This window comes from Dipodascopsis tothii (assembly GCF_038497935.1).
Source record: "Dipodascopsis tothii strain CBS 759.85 unplaced genomic scaffold V1510scaffold_4, whole genome shotgun sequence".
NCBI classification, from domain to species: Eukaryota; Fungi; Ascomycota; class Lipomycetes; order Lipomycetales; family Lipomycetaceae; genus Neoaidaea; species Neoaidaea tothii.
The window spans coordinates 125920-141527 of NW_027117988.1; the positions used below are offsets into that span (position 1 = coordinate 125920).

General features: G+C 70.8%; 6 protein-coding genes and 1 non-coding gene across 7 annotated transcripts; 4 read left to right on the forward strand and 3 right to left on the reverse strand.

Annotated features, from left to right (window-relative positions):
• Positions 1-263: 263 nt before the first annotated feature.
• Positions 264-1148, forward strand: V1510DRAFT_373429 (uncharacterized protein; the record flags this gene model as incomplete). The annotated part of the gene is made up of 3 exons (XM_066931513.1): positions 264-300; positions 330-872; positions 904-1148. The coding sequence occupies 3 exons, from the start codon at positions 264-266 to the stop codon at positions 1080-1082; spliced, it is 759 nt and encodes a 252-aa protein (XP_066790875.1). The 3' UTR covers positions 1083-1148.
• A 2455-nt stretch (positions 1149-3603) lies between these two features.
• On the forward strand, positions 3604-8581 carry V1510DRAFT_373433 (uncharacterized protein). The gene has a single exon (XM_066931514.1). It carries the CDS (start codon positions 3979-3981, stop codon positions 8539-8541), a length of 4563 nt encoding a protein of 1520 aa, XP_066790876.1. The 5' UTR covers positions 3604-3978; the 3' UTR covers positions 8542-8581.
• Positions 8582-10029: 1448 nt separating this feature from the next.
• Positions 10030-10101, reverse strand: V1510DRAFT_t30. The gene has a single exon. It is a non-coding gene; the product is annotated as a tRNA-Asp (tRNA).
• A 100-nt stretch (positions 10102-10201) lies between these two features.
• On the forward strand, positions 10202-11070 carry V1510DRAFT_428352 (uncharacterized protein; the record flags this gene model as incomplete). The annotated part of the gene is made up of 1 exon (XM_066935263.1): positions 10202-11070. A coding segment is annotated over one exon (868 nt), but the record flags the coding sequence as incomplete, so codon positions are not given.
• An 879-nt stretch (positions 11071-11949) lies between these two features.
• On the forward strand, positions 11950-12849 carry V1510DRAFT_401196 (F-actin-capping protein subunit alpha; the record flags this gene model as incomplete). The annotated part of the gene is made up of 4 exons (XM_066932012.1): positions 11950-12012; positions 12046-12064; positions 12097-12349; positions 12381-12849. The coding sequence occupies 4 exons, from the start codon at positions 11950-11952 to the stop codon at positions 12847-12849; spliced, it is 804 nt and encodes a 267-aa protein (XP_066790878.1).
• V1510DRAFT_411299 (uncharacterized protein) lies at positions 12782-13366 on the reverse strand. The gene is made up of 3 exons (XM_066932867.1): positions 13263-13366; positions 13055-13159; positions 12782-13022 (listed from the first exon to the last, which is right to left on the reverse strand). Exons 1-3 carry the CDS (start codon positions 13296-13298, stop codon positions 12870-12872), a joined length of 294 nt encoding a protein of 97 aa, XP_066790879.1. The 5' UTR covers positions 13299-13366; the 3' UTR covers positions 12782-12869.
• A 539-nt stretch (positions 13367-13905) lies between these two features.
• On the reverse strand, positions 13906-15580 carry V1510DRAFT_389689 (uncharacterized protein). Its single transcript, XM_066931735.1, has 7 exons — positions 15317-15580; positions 15234-15284; positions 15113-15200; positions 15006-15081; positions 14755-14974; positions 14080-14724; positions 13906-14048 (listed from the first exon to the last, which is right to left on the reverse strand). The coding sequence occupies exons 2-7, from the start codon at positions 15280-15282 to the stop codon at positions 13930-13932; spliced, it is 1197 nt and encodes a 398-aa protein (XP_066790880.1). The 5' UTR covers positions 15283-15284; positions 15317-15580; the 3' UTR covers positions 13906-13929.
• Positions 15581-15608: the final 28 nt, after the last annotated feature.

Here is a 15608-nt window from a genome sequence, read left to right on the forward strand (position 1 = left end):
AGTGCCTGCCTGATTGGGCCAGCCCCGGGCATTGTTCGGTACGGCGAGTCGGGGGTGACACGGAAGACTGCGGCGCCTCCGTGTCACCCGCGACTCCGCGGGCCGGCCGGCACGGCGGCCCGGCCGGGAGTCACCGCGCCGGGCGGCGGTGACACGGAGGCAAGGGCGCGCAAATGTCACCCCCGGAGCCCGCGTGGGGTCAGGAACAGCACGTGACCGTCCGCCGTGCTATCAGCCCGGCTATCGCTCCACCCTCCTCAACAATGGCTCCTGTGTATATCGTGACTGGCGCGTCGAGAGGTGAGTCGCTGCCGGGCGCGCTGACCCAGGTCTCGGCTACCGCATTGCGGAGAAACTGCTGTCGGCGCCGACCGCCGGCAAGGTGCTGGCGGTCGCCCGCACCGAGGCCGGCCTGCAGAAGCTGGCCGCGGCATTCCCCGGCCAGGTGGAGTACGTGACGGGCGACCTCGCGGACCCCGCCACGAGCGAGCTCGCCGTCAAGACGTGTGTCGACAAGTTCGGCGCCATCGACGGCGTGGTCTTCAACGCGGCCGTCATCGCGCCCGTCGCCAAGATCGCCGACGTCGACATGGCGGCGCTCAAGCGCATCTACGACATCAACTACTTTGCGTCCGTGGCCGCGCTCAAGGTGGCCACGCCGTACCTGCGCGCGTCCAAGGGCCGTGTCGTGTTCATCTCGTCCATTGCCTCGGGCGTGGCCCACTACTTTGGCTGGCACGGCTACGGCGGCTCCAAGGCCTGCGTCGACCACCTGGCCGCGACGTACGCGGTCGAGGAGCCCGACGTGCTCTCGGTCTCGATCGACCCCGGCGTCATGGACACCAACATGCAGGCCGAGATCCGCACCGAGCGTAAGTGTGCGCGGGGCCCCGCTGACCGCAGACGGCACCAAGATGAAGGCCGACCACATCGAGTACCTCATGCGCGTGAAGGAGGACGCGTCCATTGCCTCGACCGAGGGCCCGGCCACCGTGGTCTACAACATGGTCACTCGCGGCACGAGCGAGTTCTCGGGCAAGTACCTTGTCTTTGACGACGCCGCGCTCGCAGCGTACCAGTAGGTAGCGAATAGACGGCGAGTGCCCACTTTACGTGCGCCGCACACCGTGCGGCTCACCAGTCTGCTGCGTCGTGCGCGCCTCCGGCGGCGACTCCGTCGAGGGTAGGCCCTGCGGGCGGCGGTGCTTAGACGCCGCACTGCGTGTGGTTCACTAGCCTGCTGGGCCGGGCGGGCCTCGCGGCGACTCCGTCGAGGGTGGGCCCTGCGGGCGGCGGTACTCAGACGCCGCACTGCGTGCGGCTCACTGTCCAGCCGCCGCGGCTGTCTGTGGCTGTCTGTGGCTGTGCGCGCCTCCGCCGCCGACTCCGTCGAGGGGCGAGGGCAGCCTAGCGCCACGCGCCGCACCGTGTGCGGCTCACAGCCGAAGCACCGGCGCTTGGCTGTCGCGTGTGCGCCTCCGGCGGCGACTCCGTCGAGGGTAGCCCTGCGGGCAGCAGTGCTCAGACACCGCACTGCGTGCGGCTGACTAGCCTGCTGGGCTGTGCGAGCCTCCGGCGGCGACTCCGTCGGGGGTAGGCCCTGCGGGCAGCGGCACCAGACGCCGCACTGCGTGCGGCTCACTGCCCGGGCGCCACGGCTGTCTGTGGCTGTGCGCGCCTTCGGCGGCGATTCGGCCCTGCAGCCAGCGTTACACCAGACACGCGGTCGCCACTGAGGCTCGTATGTGGCTATGCGAGCCTCCGGCGGCGACTCCGTCGGGGGTAGGCCCTGCGGGCAGCGTTACACGAGACGCGCAACGGACGGCGTTGGCGTAAGGCTGCCCGCAGGGCCTACCCTCGACGGAGTCGCCGCCGGAGGCGCGCGCAGCCCTGGTAGTGAGCCGCACTGCGTGCGACGTAGGCAGCACTGCTGCAGGGCGTACCCGACGGAGTTGCCGCCGGGTCGCACAGCCACAGGCAGGCCCCGACACTGAGCCGCACAGAGTGCGGCGTTGGCGCAGGGCGGCCCGCAGGGCCTACCCTCGACGGAGTCGCCGCCGGAGGCTCCCCAGCCCAGCAGGCTAGTCAGCCGCGCGCAGTGCAGAGTCCGAGCACTGCTGACCGCAGGGCTACCCTCGACGGAGTCGCCGCCGGAGGATAGCACAGCCACAAGCAGGCTCAATTGAGCCGCACAGCGTGCGGCGCTGCGTAGTGCTGCCCGCAGGGCCTACCCTCGACGGAGTCGCCGCCGGAGGCTCCCCAGCCCGGCAGGCGGCCGCACGCAGTGCGACACGGCGGAACGCTGCCCGCAGGGCGCACCCTCGACGGAGTCGCCGCCGGAGGCGCGACCAGCCCTCGTAGTGAGCCGCACAGCGTGCGGCGTTGACGTTACGCTGCCCGCAGGGCCTACCCCCGACGGAGTCGCCGCCGGAGGCGCGCACAGTCCTGGCAGTGAACCGCACGCAGTGCGGCAGCGCTACCTGCAGGGCGCACCCGACGGAGTTGCCGCCGGAGGACAGCACAGCCACAAGCAGGCTCGGTTGAGCCGCACAGCGTGCGGCGCTGCGTAGTGCTGCCCGCAGGGCCTACCCTCGACGGAGTCGCCGCCGGAGGCGCGCACAGCCACAGGCATTGCGCAGGACGTGCGCCGCATGGCGTGCGGCTGTCCCACGCTCGCGCAGTCGCTCGCGCACCGCCACAGGCCGCGCCGCGCGCGCAAGTCACCGGACCGGCGCCGCAGGGGCGGCTCGGCTGCGCGTGCAGCGCTCTCCGCGCGCCGCCGCCGCGCCGCCCCGCGCGCCCGGCCGCGGCAGCCGGCAGTGGCGGTGCGCGCCAGCTATGACGTAAGCCGGGTAGCGGCCGCGTGCCGCGATCGGCCTGCTGGCAGGGACGCGTTGTTTGCAAGCGCCCGCGCGCAGGTTGGGGTTCGGGCTCGCGCGCCGCGGCGCAGTTGCGGCACATCCGTCGCAGCGCATATAGCCGCACTGGTCCCAACCGCCGCCGATTGCTACGGCGACTTGAAGATTACTCTTATCCCCTCAGCAGACGTTTCCAGCTGCAACGCTCGCGCAGGCATCTCTGTTGCCAATAGCTGACGAGGACGTCCAGGACGTCCAGGAGCCGCCACAGACAAGAGGCGGCGCACCCCGCCTGAGCATTGCCACCGCCGCACGGCGCAGGCACAGGTAGGGAGACCGGCGGCGGCGCTGACGCAGACTCGCGAGCGGCGCACACTCCAGCCGATCGTTCATGGACCTGGGGCCGCGCAACGCCCCAGTGCCGGTAGCAGACCCCCCCGCGGATCGCCCCCCCAGCACGTCGGTCGCCGACGAGAGCGCCGGGTCTGGGCAGGCCCGATTGAGCCAGTTCGGGCAAGTTCGGCCGTCGGCGTCGCCGCGCAAGCCGAGCCACAAGCGCGCGCGGTCGGTGTCGCCGCGCCCGCAGCGCAAGCGCGCCCGCCAGACGCCGCCGGCGTCTGTGACGGACGAGAACCACCGCGAGATGCCCAAGCAGGCGCAGTCGCCGCCGGGCCGGCGGCCCAAGACCGGGTCGGCGGCCAGCACGCCGTCGGGCAGCCGGCGGTCGCGCGCGAGCCAGCGCAGCATCCGCGAGGACCTGGACGCGCTGGAGGCCGTGCGCGCGGCGCTGGACGAGTACGACGAGGGCGTGGAGGCGCGGCGGCGGGACGCGGCCGTGTTTGACGACGACGCGGCCGCGCCGGAGGACGACGGCGAGTACGACGGCGACGACGGCGACGACTACCGGTTCCGCCGGGGCGTGTTTGGGCGCCAGGCGCTGTTCGGCGAGGCCGAGGACGAGGACGACGACGAGGACGGCGACGAGGAGCGGCACACGCTGGTGCGGACGAACCGGCTGCTGGACGACGACGACGACGACGACGACGACGACGACGACGACAGCTCCGTGCACTCGGCGGTCCTGCGCGGCGGCGCCGAGCCGTCCGACTACGCGCGCGGCATGCCGCTGATCGACTACAGCGGCATGATCCCCGGGCTGTACTCGCGGCTGACCGACATCCTGGCGGACCTCAAGAACCACGACGACATTGGCGCGCGCATGATGGCGCTCCAGGAGCTGTCCAACATCCTGCTGGTGTCCACGGACCGCATGTTCACGTCGACGTTCTCGTGCGAGCCCTTTGTGAAGGAGCTCGTGGCGATCGCGCGTGACCCCATCTTCGGCTACGACGACCCCGAGTCCATGCTGATCGCGTGCCGGTGCCTGTCCAGCCTGATGGAGGCCATCCCCGCGTCGGTCGAGAAGATCGTGTACGGCGGGGCCGTGCCGGTGCTGTGCGAGAAGCTGCTGAACATCGAGTACATCGACGTGGCCGAGCAGGCGCTGAGCACGCTCAAGAAGATCTCGGCCAGCTTCCCGTCGTACATCGTGCGGTCGGGCGGCATCGAGGCCTGCCTGTCGCACCTGGACTTCTTCTCGACCAGCGTGCAGCGCATTGCGGTCACGATCGTGGCCAACTGCTGCAAGGGCATCCCGCTGGACAGCTTTGCGACCGCGCGCGACGCCATGCCGGTGCTGCTGGGCGTGCTGCTGGGCTCGGACAGCCAGGTCGTCGAGCAGGCTTGCCTGGCCGTGACGCGCGCGATCGAGCGCTTCAAGTTCTCGCGCGAGCGGCTCGAGGAGCTCGCCACCGACGACCTCCTCGGCCGCGTCGTCGGCCTGGTCGTGCCCGGCAGCACCGGCGTCGTCGGCCCCCACATCCAGACCGAGTTCCTCAACACGCTGGCCGTCGTCGCGCGCGCGTCGCCGGCGCTGGCCGCGAAGCTCGTGCGCATGGACATCGCGGCGACGCTGTACCACGTCCTCACGGGCGTCTCGCCGCCGTCGGCCGACGACCTGGCCGCCGGCCCGGCCAACAGCGTGCTGGTCATGCAGACCGTGATCCACACGCCGCGCGACCAGGTCTACGCCGTGCTCAACGTGCTGTGCGAGCTGCTGCCGGGCGTGCCGCGCGACGAGCTGCTCGACCGCGACGCGTTTGCCGACATCGCCGACGGCCTGGCCTTTGTTTCGGCCGACGACAACCGCGCGCGCGCCGACAGCCTGGCCGGCTGCGAGGCCCGCGTGCGCGCGCTGGCCGTGGTCATGCTGCCGGTGCTGCTGGACGTGTACTCGAGCATTGTCGAGCTGTCGACGCGGATGAAGGTCATTGCGATCTTTCTGAAGATGTTCTTCAACCTGGACGGCCAGATTCTGCTGGACGCGCTGCAGAACGTGCAGCTGTCGTCGCTGCTGGCGTCGATGATCAGCCAGAGCGAGCACCCGATCATTGCGGGGAGCTCGTTCCAGATGGTGAGCGTGCTGCTGCGGCGGCTGCCGGACGTGTACCACTACCACTTTGAGCGGGAGGGGGTGATTGCGGAGATCGGCAAGGTGGCTGAGGGGGCCAGAGAGGACGGAGAGGACGGAGAGGAGGCGGAGGAGGGCGAGGGAGCGGGCGAGGAAGAGGGCGCGGACGAGGGCGCGGACGAGGACGAGGAGGCCGACGAAGACAACAGCGACGGCGACGACGACGACGACGACGGCGACGACGACGGCGACTACGCCGACGCCGCTGACTCCGCCGACGCCGCCGCCGCCGCCGCCCCCACCAACGCCGCCCCGTCGCCCTCCCCGTCGCCCTCCCCGCGCTTCAAGGCCCGCTCCCTGCGCGAGCACATCCGCGAGCGGCTTCTCGGCGCCCACTACAACTCGCCGCGGCTCATGGACAAGTGGGTCCGCAGCAACGCCCGCGCGCTCCTCCAGCAGTACAAAGACTCGCATCCCGAGTCCACGGCCGCGTCGTCCGCGCTCAGCGAGCTGGCCGTCCTGGCCGGCCGTCTGCGGGCCGGCGGCGCGGACGTGGCGGCCACGTTCGCCGCGCTGGCCACGCACTTCTCGGCGTCGGCCACCGCGTCGATCTCGTCGTTCGAGCTGGTCCACTCGGGCGTCCTCGAGGCGCTGCTGCACGTCCTGGTCGACCACGGGTCGGCCGCAGAGCTGCTGGCCGCGCGCACGGCGTTCCTGCGCGCGTTCATGGCCGGGCCCGCCGGCGCGGCGCCGTTCGGCGTGCTGCTGGCCAAGCTGCACGAGTCGCTCGTCCGGGCCGAGACGTTCGAGGTGGCCACGACCGGCGGCGCGCTCGACTCGCACGCGTCCGCGGCGTCGTCGCTGTCGCGGCAGCTGTGCCTGACGCTCGAGGCCACGGACGACACGCGCGTGCCCAAGAGCTACCGGTCGCTGACGATCTCGATCCCGGCGATCTCGACGTTCAAGACGCTGGCCGAGTACCTCTCGGTGCGGATTGGCAACGAGGAGCGGCCGGCGGCGGGGCCGTCCGCGGCGTCGACGCCCGGGCCGCGGTCGCGGTCGTCGTCGACGTCGTCGCCGCGGTCGTCGTTCAGCCGGCGGCGCAACTCGACGAGCGTGCTGCTCGAGTCGTTTGCGTCGTTTGCGGCGGCGGCGGCCGCCGCCTCGGGCGCGGCCACGCCCAAGGACCGCGCCGGCGACTCGGCCATCGCCGAGGAGGACGACTCGGCGCCGTCGACGCCCAACCCGGCGCGCAGCGACCTCGTCGACGCCGTCAGCGACTACGCCGCCGGCCGCGAGCCGGACGAGCGCCAGGTCAGCCTCCAGCTGGACGGCGACGCCGTCGTGGCGCAGACGCCGGGCGGCACCAAGGTCGGCACGCCGCGCAGCGAGCCGCGGCCGCGGCCGTCGTACGCGGCCGCGCTGCAGGCGCCCAACCCCGACTGGCACGTGCAGTTCTCGGTGGCCGGCACCGTGGTCTCGTACGAGACCACGATCTACTCGGCCGTGCAGGCGCACGCCGCGGCCGCGTCGTACCGCGACGTCTGCGACACGGTGCACACGGTGCGCTACTGCCGCGCGGCCGGCCCGGGCCCGGCGCCGCCCGCCAACGACTTCCTGCACGGCGCGGTCGAGGGCACGGGCGCGGCCGCGGCCGCCGAGGGCCCGGCCGCGGCCGCCGACGACACGGCCGGCCGCGTCCTGCGGCTGCTGCACATCCTGCACGCGCTCAACGCCAGCGCGCGCGAGCTGGCCGGGCCCGCGGCCGCGCCGGTGGCGGTCTCGCAGTTCGTGAGCTCCAAGCTGACGTCCAAGCTCAACCGGCAGCTCGAGGAGCCGCTGATCGTGGCGTGCGGCGCGGTCCCGCGCTGGACCGTCGACCTCACGCGCCGGTACCCGTTCCTGTTCCCGTTCGAGAGCCGGTACGCGTACCTGCAGTCGACGGCCTTTGGCAAGTTCCGGTTCATGAGCCGGCTGGCCAGCCAGCGCACGCCGGCCGAGCGCGAGCGGCGGCCGCTGCCGTACATCGGCCGGGTGTCGCGCCAGAAGGTGCGCATCTCGCGCGCGCAGATCCTGCAGTCGGCCGTGAAGGTCATGGATCTCTACGGCGCGGCGGCGAGCATCCTCGAGGTCGAGTACTTTGACGAAGTCGGCACGGGCCTGGGCCCGACCCTGGAGTTCTACACGGCCGTGTCGCGCGAGTTCTCGAAGAAGCGGCTGCGCATGTGGCGCGACGCCGAGAGCGACCCGGCCAGCGAGTACGCGTTCGGCCGGGGCGGCCTGTTCCCGCGGCCGATGTCGGCGGCGGAGGCCGCGTCGGACGCCGGCGCCAAGGTGCTGCAGCTGTTCCGCGTGCTCGGCCAGTTTGTCGCGCGCGCCCTCGTGGACACGCGCCTGCTCGACATCTCGTTCTCGCCCGCGTTCTTCCGCGCGGACGAGGCCGTGCAGCCGTCGGCGGCGGCCATCCGCGCGGTGGACGCCGGCCTGGCGCAGTCGTTCGCGCTGCTCGAGCGCTTCGCCGCCGAGCGCCGCCGCCTGGCCGCCGCCGGCGCCGGCGCCGCCGCCCTCGCCGCCGCCACCGTCGACGGCGTCGCCATCGCCGACCTCGCCCTCGACTTTGTCCTCCCCGGCCACCCCGACTACGAGCTCGTCCCCGGCGGCGCCGACACGCCCGTCACGCTCGACAACGTCGACGCCTACATCGCCGCCGTCGTCGACGCCACGCTCGGCGCCGGCGTCGAGCGCCAGCTCGCCGCCTTCCGCGACGGCTTCTCCACCGTGTTCTCGTTCGCGGCCATGCAGGCCTTCACCCCGGCCGAGCTCGTCATGATCTGCTCCCACGGCGACGAGGACTGGTCCCTGGACACCCTCGCCGACTCCATCAAGGCCGACCACGGCTACACGCTGGCCAGCCAGACCGTGCAGGACCTGCTCGCCGTCATGGCCGACTTCTCGCCGGCCGAGCGCGGCGCGTTCCTGCAGTTCATCACGGGCTCGCCGAACCTGCCCATCGGCGGCTTCAAGGCCCTGACCCCGACCTTCACCGTGGTCTGCAAGCCGCACGAGCCGCCGCTGGTCGCCGACGACTACCTGCCGAGCGTCATGACCTGCGTCAACTACCTCAAGCTGCCGGACTACTCGTCGCGCGACGTGCTGCGCGCGCGCCTGCGCACCGCGGTCGACGAGGGCTCGGGCGCGTTCCTGCTCTCGTAGCCATTTTGCTTTGATTACACGAATACAGAGTCGCATACTAGCAAGTAGCCGCGGCGCGGGGCCTGCGAGCCTCCGGCGGCGACTCCGTCGAGGGTGGCCCCTGCGGGGGTGCTGCCATGTAGCCGCACGTATAGCCGCATGCTGGCGAGCCTCCGGCGGCGACTCCGTCGAGGTGGCTGCCCTGCGGGCAGGGTGCTTCTGCTTTGCTACGAGCCTCCGGCGGCGACTCCGTCGAGGGTGGCTGCCCTGCGGGCAGGCGCTGTCATATAGCCGCACGGCATATAGCCGCATGCTGGCGAGCCTCCGGCGGCGACTCCGTCGAGGGTGGCTGCCCTGCGGGCAGGGTGCTTCGGCTTTGCTATGAGCCTCCGGCGGCGACTCCGTCGAGGGTGGCTGCCCTGCGGGCAGGTTGTGCGGTTATAAGCCGCACTCCGTGCGGCTTTTGCGCGACCCTCCAGCGGCGCTTTGTCGACTCAGACTGCTCCGCGGGCAGAGGATACACGCGAGTACACTGGCCCAGTCCGCAGAGCAGTCTCTCTCGACGAAGCCGGTGCAGTATCGTTTCTGCCTGCACGACAGCTACCCTCGACGGACACGCCGCCGGAGGCTAGTAGGCGAGCCGCACTCCGTGCGGCTCATAGCCGCAGCACCCTGCCCGCAGGGCAGCTACCCTCGACGGAGTCGCCGCCGGAGGCTCGTAGCAAAGCCGAAGCACCCTGCCCGCAGGGCAGCCACCCTCGACGGAGTCGCCGCCGGAGGCTCGTCAGCATGCGGCTATATGCCATGCGGCTATATGACATACGGCTACATGGCAGTCTCCTGCCCATAGACAGCTGCCCTTGACGGAGTCAGCGCGTAGGGTCGTCAATCTGCGGCTACATGGTCTGCGGCTAGATGCAGGCGGCTATATGACATCATCCTGACCGCAGGGCAGCTACTCGACCGAGTCGTCGCCGAGGGCCACAGGAAAGCCGCAGCACTCTGCCTGCAGGGCAGCCACCCTCGACGGAGTCGCCGCCGGGTGCGGTTGTATAGCGTGCGGCTACATGCGGTTATATGACCGGTCCTGCCGCAGGGCAGCTACTCGACCGCCGCCAGGGGCTCACAGGAAAGCCGCAGCGTCTGCCCGCAGGGCAGCCACCTCGACGGAGTCGCCGCCGGAGGCTTGCCAGGTGCGGTTATATAGCGTGCGGCTACATGACAGTACCTGCCCGCAGGGCAGCTACCCTCGACGGAGTCGCCGCCGGAGGCTCATGGCAAAGCTGCAGCACTCTGCCCGCAGGGCAGCCACCTCGACGGAGTCGCCGCCGGAGGCTTGTCAGGTCGGCTATATAGCGTGCGGCTACATGCGGTTATATGACGGTTCGTGCCGCAGGGCAGCTACTCGGGCGAGTCGCCCCGGGGGCTCGTCGCAAAGCCGCACACGCGCCCGCGCAGACAGCCACCCGACAGAGGGCGGGCCACGGCCGGCCAGCGCGTCAAAAAGAACTCGGCAACGGGGAATTGAACCCCGGTCTCCCGCGCGACAAGCGAGAATTCTAGCCACTAAACTATTGCCGATTTGTATGGAAGCTAGGACGCGGAAGGGGCTTTGAGGGGCTGTGGTCACGTGCGCACGCGATATAGCGCGCGCCCGCCGCCGGTGACCGCCACCTCAGCATGCGACTCTGGCCCCCGGCAGTCGCGCGGCGCGGGCGCAGCTCGCAAGAGCGCGCGGCCGAGCCGCAGATGGTCCCGTCGTCATACTGCGACTCGGAGGGCGACTTCCCGAGCTCGCAGAGAGACTCGCCCGACACGTCGCCCACGAGCGCGCACTCCAAGGACGTCTATTACGACTGCGGCACCGGGCGGTCGTTCGTGCCCGACTCGTCCGACGACGAGGCCGGCGGGCCGGTCTCGCCCACGCGCGCGGTCGGGCTCGAGGTCCGGCGGTCCGTGTACGACGCCGAGCGCAGCAGCGACGACGACGTCGACGACCGGCTGATCCGGCGGCGCGCGCGCCGCTCCGGCCGCGCCGAGATCGAGCGCGTCGTGGCCGACGACGACGCGTTCGTGCCGGCCTCGCCCGACGACGAGTCTGTGCGCTGGCCCGACGGCGTGCCGGACAGCTGCGACGACGATGCCACCGACGACGACTGCCCGCGCCGGCGCGCGCAGTCGGCCACGGCCTGGCCCGACACCATCCCCAACTCGCAGTGGTGGGAGGACGACGACGGCAGCCTGACGGCGAGCCCGGTCACGCCGCACAAGCGCGTGCGCAGCCCGGCCACGTCGCCGGTCAAGCGGCTGCGCCTGCTGTCACGCTCGCCGGGCCGCAGCCCGCAGCGCACCCGCCCGAGCCCGCTCCGCAAAGCTCTGGTCCGCGACTGGCCCAGCCCCGGCTCGCCCACCGGCCGCCTCGTCCTGCCGGCGCACGCCATGGACTCGCTGCCGCCGCCGCCGGAGCTGCTCGACACCCAGTCCGCGGACGACCACGTGTAGTGTACAATATAGCAGATTTCCCATGTAGCCGCTCCGCACGGCACGAGCCTCCGGCGGCGACTCCGTCGAGGGTAGCTGCCCTACGGGCAGGGGCAGGCTGTGCGCGCTGGCCCTGCCTGGCGGCAGACGCTTCGACGGCGGCGCAGTGAGGGCTCGTGCGGCTATATGCTCGGCGGCTATATGGAGCCTCCGGCGGCGACTCCGTCGAGGGTGACTGCCCGGTGGGCAGGGTGCTTCGTCTTTGCTATGAGCCTCCGGCGGCGACTCCGTCGAGGGTAGCTGCCCTGCGGGCAGGAGCAGGCTGCGCGCTGGCCCTGCCTGGCGGCAGACGCTTCGACGGCGGCGCAGCGAGGACTCGTGCGGCTATATGCTCAGCGGCTGTATGGAGCCTCCGGCGGCGACTCCGTCGAGGGTGACTGCCCTACGGGCAGTCCAGCGTATGCAGTCTACACCTGCCCGCAGGGCAGCTACCCTCGACGGAGTCGCCGCCGGAGGCTCGTGCGGCTATATGGACGGCGGCTGTATGCCTGGCGGCTGCATGGAGCCTCCGGCGGCGACTCCGTCGAGGGTGGCTGCCCTACGGGCAGTCCAGCGTATGCAGTCTACACCTGCCCGTAGGGCAGCTACCCTCGACGGAGTCGCCGCCGGAGGCTCGTGCGGCTATATGGCCGGCGGCTGCGTGGAGCCTCCGGCGGCGACTCCGTCGAGGGTGGCTGCCCTGCGGGCAGAGGGTAGAACGTGGGCGCTGGCTCTGGCCAAAGGCCTGCCCGCAGGGCAGCCACTCGACAGAGTCGCCGCCGGAGGCGCGCGCGGCTATATGCCGGCGGCTATATGCCGGGACGAGCCGCAGCCCAGTGGGAAGTGTGGCCTTTTGGGATCATCACGGCTGCGCACACCATCCACCGCGTTTGCCCAGTACACAGCGAGATGTCGACGGAAGCGAGAATTGAGGCCGCCAAGGCGTTCCTGCTGGATGCGCCTCCCGGAGAGGTGAGATGCGATGGGCGCGGGTGCTGACGGCAGGCCACGGAGGTGTTTGAGGGTAGGCAGCGGCGCGCGCGGCGCTGACGGCAGACATCAAGGCGGTGGTGGACAACGAGGCCGCGATAGTGGAGGGCGTGCAGGCTGCGTTCGAGCAGTACAACACGGAGCAGTTTGCCACGGTCAAGCTGGAGGGCGTGGGCCGGCAGGTGGTGGTGTCGCCGTACAATGCGCTCGGAACGAGCCGGTTCTACGACGCCGAGGCCGGCGTGGCGTTCGAGATCGACCACCAGACGCTGGCGGTGACCGGGACCGAGCCGTACGAGCGGGACGTGGCCGAGTCGACGTAGGTAGCGGGCGGGGCGCGCTGACGACAGGACGGCGCTGGCCGCGGACGTGGCCGGGTACGTGGCCGAGCACTTTGACGAGCCGTCGGCGTACGGCGTGTTTGAGCAGGGCGACGGCAGCGTGGCCGTCGTGATCGTGGCCAGCAAGTTCTCGCCGGGCAACTACTGGAACGGCCGGTGGCGGTCGTCGTACGTCGTGCGCGACGGCGCCGTGGCCGGCACGGTCGCCGTCGACGTGCACTACTTCGAGGACGGCAACGTGCGGCTGACGACGACCAAGGCCGTCGACGTGGCCGCGGCCGGCAACGCCGGCCGCGCCATTGCCGCCGCCGAGCGCGCGTACCAGGAGGAGCTCAACCGCGCCTTCGGCGGGCTCAGCGACGGCGCGTTCAAGGGCCTCCGCCGGCAGCTGCCCGTCACGCGGTCCAAGATCGAGTGGGGCAAGGCCATCGGCTCGTACCGGCTGGGCCAGGACATCGGCGGCGGCCGGTCCAAGTAGATAGATTGTCATTGAATACATCAGCCGAGCAGCTTCCACACCAGATAGATAAACAGCACCGAGCCGAGGATGAAGCCCACGGTCTTGTAGACCGGGTACGCGGCCACCGAGCTGCGCGACAGCCGGGTCGACGACTGCTTGATGGACGACGCCAGCGACGAAAACGCCTCGGACTGCGGTCAGCGCCGGCCGCCCCCGCACTTACCGTCGACTGCAGAAACGAGCTGTCCTGGGCCTGCGAGTGGATGTCCGCCGTGACCTGCCGGAGCGACGACAGCTTGGACGCGAGGTCGTCCAGCCGGCTGTCGTTCTGCCCGTTAGCGAGTCTGTGCGCGGCGCGGCGGATGCGCGCCCCAGCCATATAGCCGCATCGTCGCCACCCCTAGCCGCCCGCGCGACCTGCGCCAACCTACCTGGGCCTCGCGGTCGTACGCGAGCGAAGAAGACATGGTGCGTGAGTTCGTTTCGGTGTCGAGTGCTGGGACGATCACTTTACGTTCGGCCCGACCACCTGGCCGCGCCGCGCCCAGTGGCACGGGGTCATGAGCCACTGCGGCTATATGCGCTGCGCCGCCGCCGCACCGCGTGCGGCTCACCGCCGCCGCATATAGCCGCGCGGCCGCCGGAGGCTTGTGCGGCTATATGGAGCCTCCGGCGGCGACTCCGTCGAGGGTAGCTGCCCTGCGGGCAGGGGCAGACTGTGCGCGCAGGCTTGCCGGAAAGGTAGCTACCGTCGACGGCGTCGCCGCCAGAGGCCCGTGCGGCTATATGCGTTCTGGCTCTAATGAGCCTCCGGCGGCGACTCCGTCGAGGGTGGCTGCCCTTCGGGCAGAGTCAGTGTGCGCAGGCTACCCCTGCCCGGAGGGGAGCCACCCTCGACGGAGTCGCCGCCGGAGGCTTGCGCGGCTATATAGAACCTCCGGTGGCAACACCGTTCTGCCCGCAGGGCAGCCACCCCCGACGGAGTCGCCGCCGGAGGCTCGTGCGGCTGCGTGCCCCGCGGCTGTATGCCTGGCCCTACCACGGCGGCCGTATGCGCCGGCGGCTACATGCGGCTATATGCTAAAACAATCTATTCACCTAGTAGTGGTACTGCGGCGCGTACTGCGGCGCGCGGTACTGCGAGATGTAGGTGTCGACCAAGGTCGTGTACTGCTGGAGCGCGGTCGTGAAGCGCTCGTTGAGGTCCATGAGCTCGTCTGCGGTCAGCGCTGCGGGCCCCATCCTTACCTCTCTTCTGGGAGTACTTGTCGATGAGCTTGACGAGCTTCTGGCGCATGGCCACCGACGACCGGTACAGGTTCTGGAGCTCGTCGTCGTCCATGCTCTGGGACGCGTCGGCGTTGCTGAGCAGTGCCAGCAGCCGCTCGATGTTCTTGGACTCGGCAAAGACGGCGGCCTCGTCGGCGGCCTCCTGCTGGATCTCCTCGGGCGTGGGCTCCTTGATGGGCGTGACGTAGTTGAGCGGGAAGATGCCGACCTCGCCGCGGAGCGAGCCGCGCCACCAGTCGTGGTAGACCGACTCGAGCACGGTGATGATGTCGCCGCGGCGGAACGACAGCTCGCCGGGCTCGGTCGCGGTCAGGTCGTAGAGCGCGCGCACGCGCGAGACGGACGCGGCCGTGGTGCCCTGGGCGTCCTCGGGCGCGGCAGCGGGTGCGGCCGCGGCCGCGGCCGGCGGCGCGGCCGAGTACGGGTTGTTGGACGCCAGCGCGGCCGGCGCGGCCGGCGCGGCCGCGCTCGGGCCGGCCTGCTCGCGCTTGGTCTCCTCGAGCGAGAGCTTGAGGACCATCTGCAGCTCCTCGTCCTCCTTCTGGCGGTCGGCGTCCGACAGCACGCGCTTCTGCGGCTTGCTGGGCGCGGGCAGGCTCGGGTCTGCGTCAGCGGGCTCCCGGAACGACGTACTCAGCGACTTGACCTGCTCAAAGGCCTCCTCCATCAGGCCCAGCGTCGGGTCCGACCCGAACGTGGTCACGAGCTCCTCCATGATGGCCACCAGCCGCGTCTTGACGCTCTGGTGGACCGTGCGGTCCGACGTCAGCCGGACCAGCGCCTGCGTGAAGGCCTTGGACGCCAGCTCCTGGTGCACGGTCTTGCCGCAGTTCTGGGCAAGCGAGTTCGCCAGCTGCCGTCAGCGCCGCCGCGTCGCCACATACCGTCAACGTGAACAGCTGGACGTTGGCCGACCGGTGCGTCAACCGCTTGATCATGGCCGCCACCGCCGACCGCGCGCTGCTGTCAGCAAGCTCCGGAGGCCACCTACCCGCTCTCGGGCGAGTCCGCCACCTTGTCGCACACGTTCAGGATCAGCTCCCAGTTCTCGCTCGTCAGGTTCTCGTCCGTGGCCTTGACTGCCTGTCAGCGCCGCGCACCCGGCCACGTACCCACGGCCTCCTCGATCGGGTCTGAAGTTGCCGCCGTAGATCGGAACATGGCTGCGATTAGCGCTATCTCGGCTACCGCCTACCGTCTGACTGTGCTTGCAATCTGCTCGACGGGTTCTTGCGTTGCCGGCTCGAAACGACCAGGCTGGTGCCGTGTTTGTGCGGTGGTCTGGATACGATTGACCGAAAGCCCGACGTTGTCTTTTCGTGAGGTTGGGCGTGGATAAAGAGGAGGCGATGCCCGAATGGTGCCCCAATACGTCACTTGGGCGGGCGCCACATAGCCACGCGGCGCCTACGGCCGCCGGGCGGCGCATGCTACGCTGCGCGCGTTGCGCGGCATTGCGGCGGCCGTGGCTGGTGCGCGGCGGCGAT

Coding starts and splice junctions, on each gene's coding strand:
- V1510DRAFT_373433 (XM_066931514.1), top strand. CDS start 3,979: ATGCCGCTGATCGACTACAGCGGCATGATCCCCGGGCTGTACTCGCGG.
- V1510DRAFT_411299 (XM_066932867.1), bottom strand. CDS start 13,298: ATGTCTTCTTCGCTCGCGTACGACCGCGAGGCCCAG. Junction 13,160..13,262: donor CGTACGACCGCGAGGCCCAG/GTAGGTTGGCGC, acceptor GCTAACGGGCAG/AACGACAGCCGGCTGGACGA. Junction 13,023..13,054: donor GCTCGTTTCTGCAGTCGACG/GTAAGTGCGGGG, acceptor CGCTGACCGCAG/TCCGAGGCGTTTTCGTCGCT.
- V1510DRAFT_389689 (XM_066931735.1), bottom strand. CDS start 15,282: ATGTTCCGATCTACGGCGGCAACTTCAGACCCGATCGAGGAGGCCGTG. Junction 15,201..15,233: donor CCCGATCGAGGAGGCCGTGG/GTACGTGGCCGG, acceptor GCTGACAGGCAG/TCAAGGCCACGGACGAGAAC. Junction 14,725..14,754: donor TGAGCAGGTCAAGTCGCTGA/GTACGTCGTTCC, acceptor CCGCTGACGCAG/ACCCGAGCCTGCCCGCGCCC.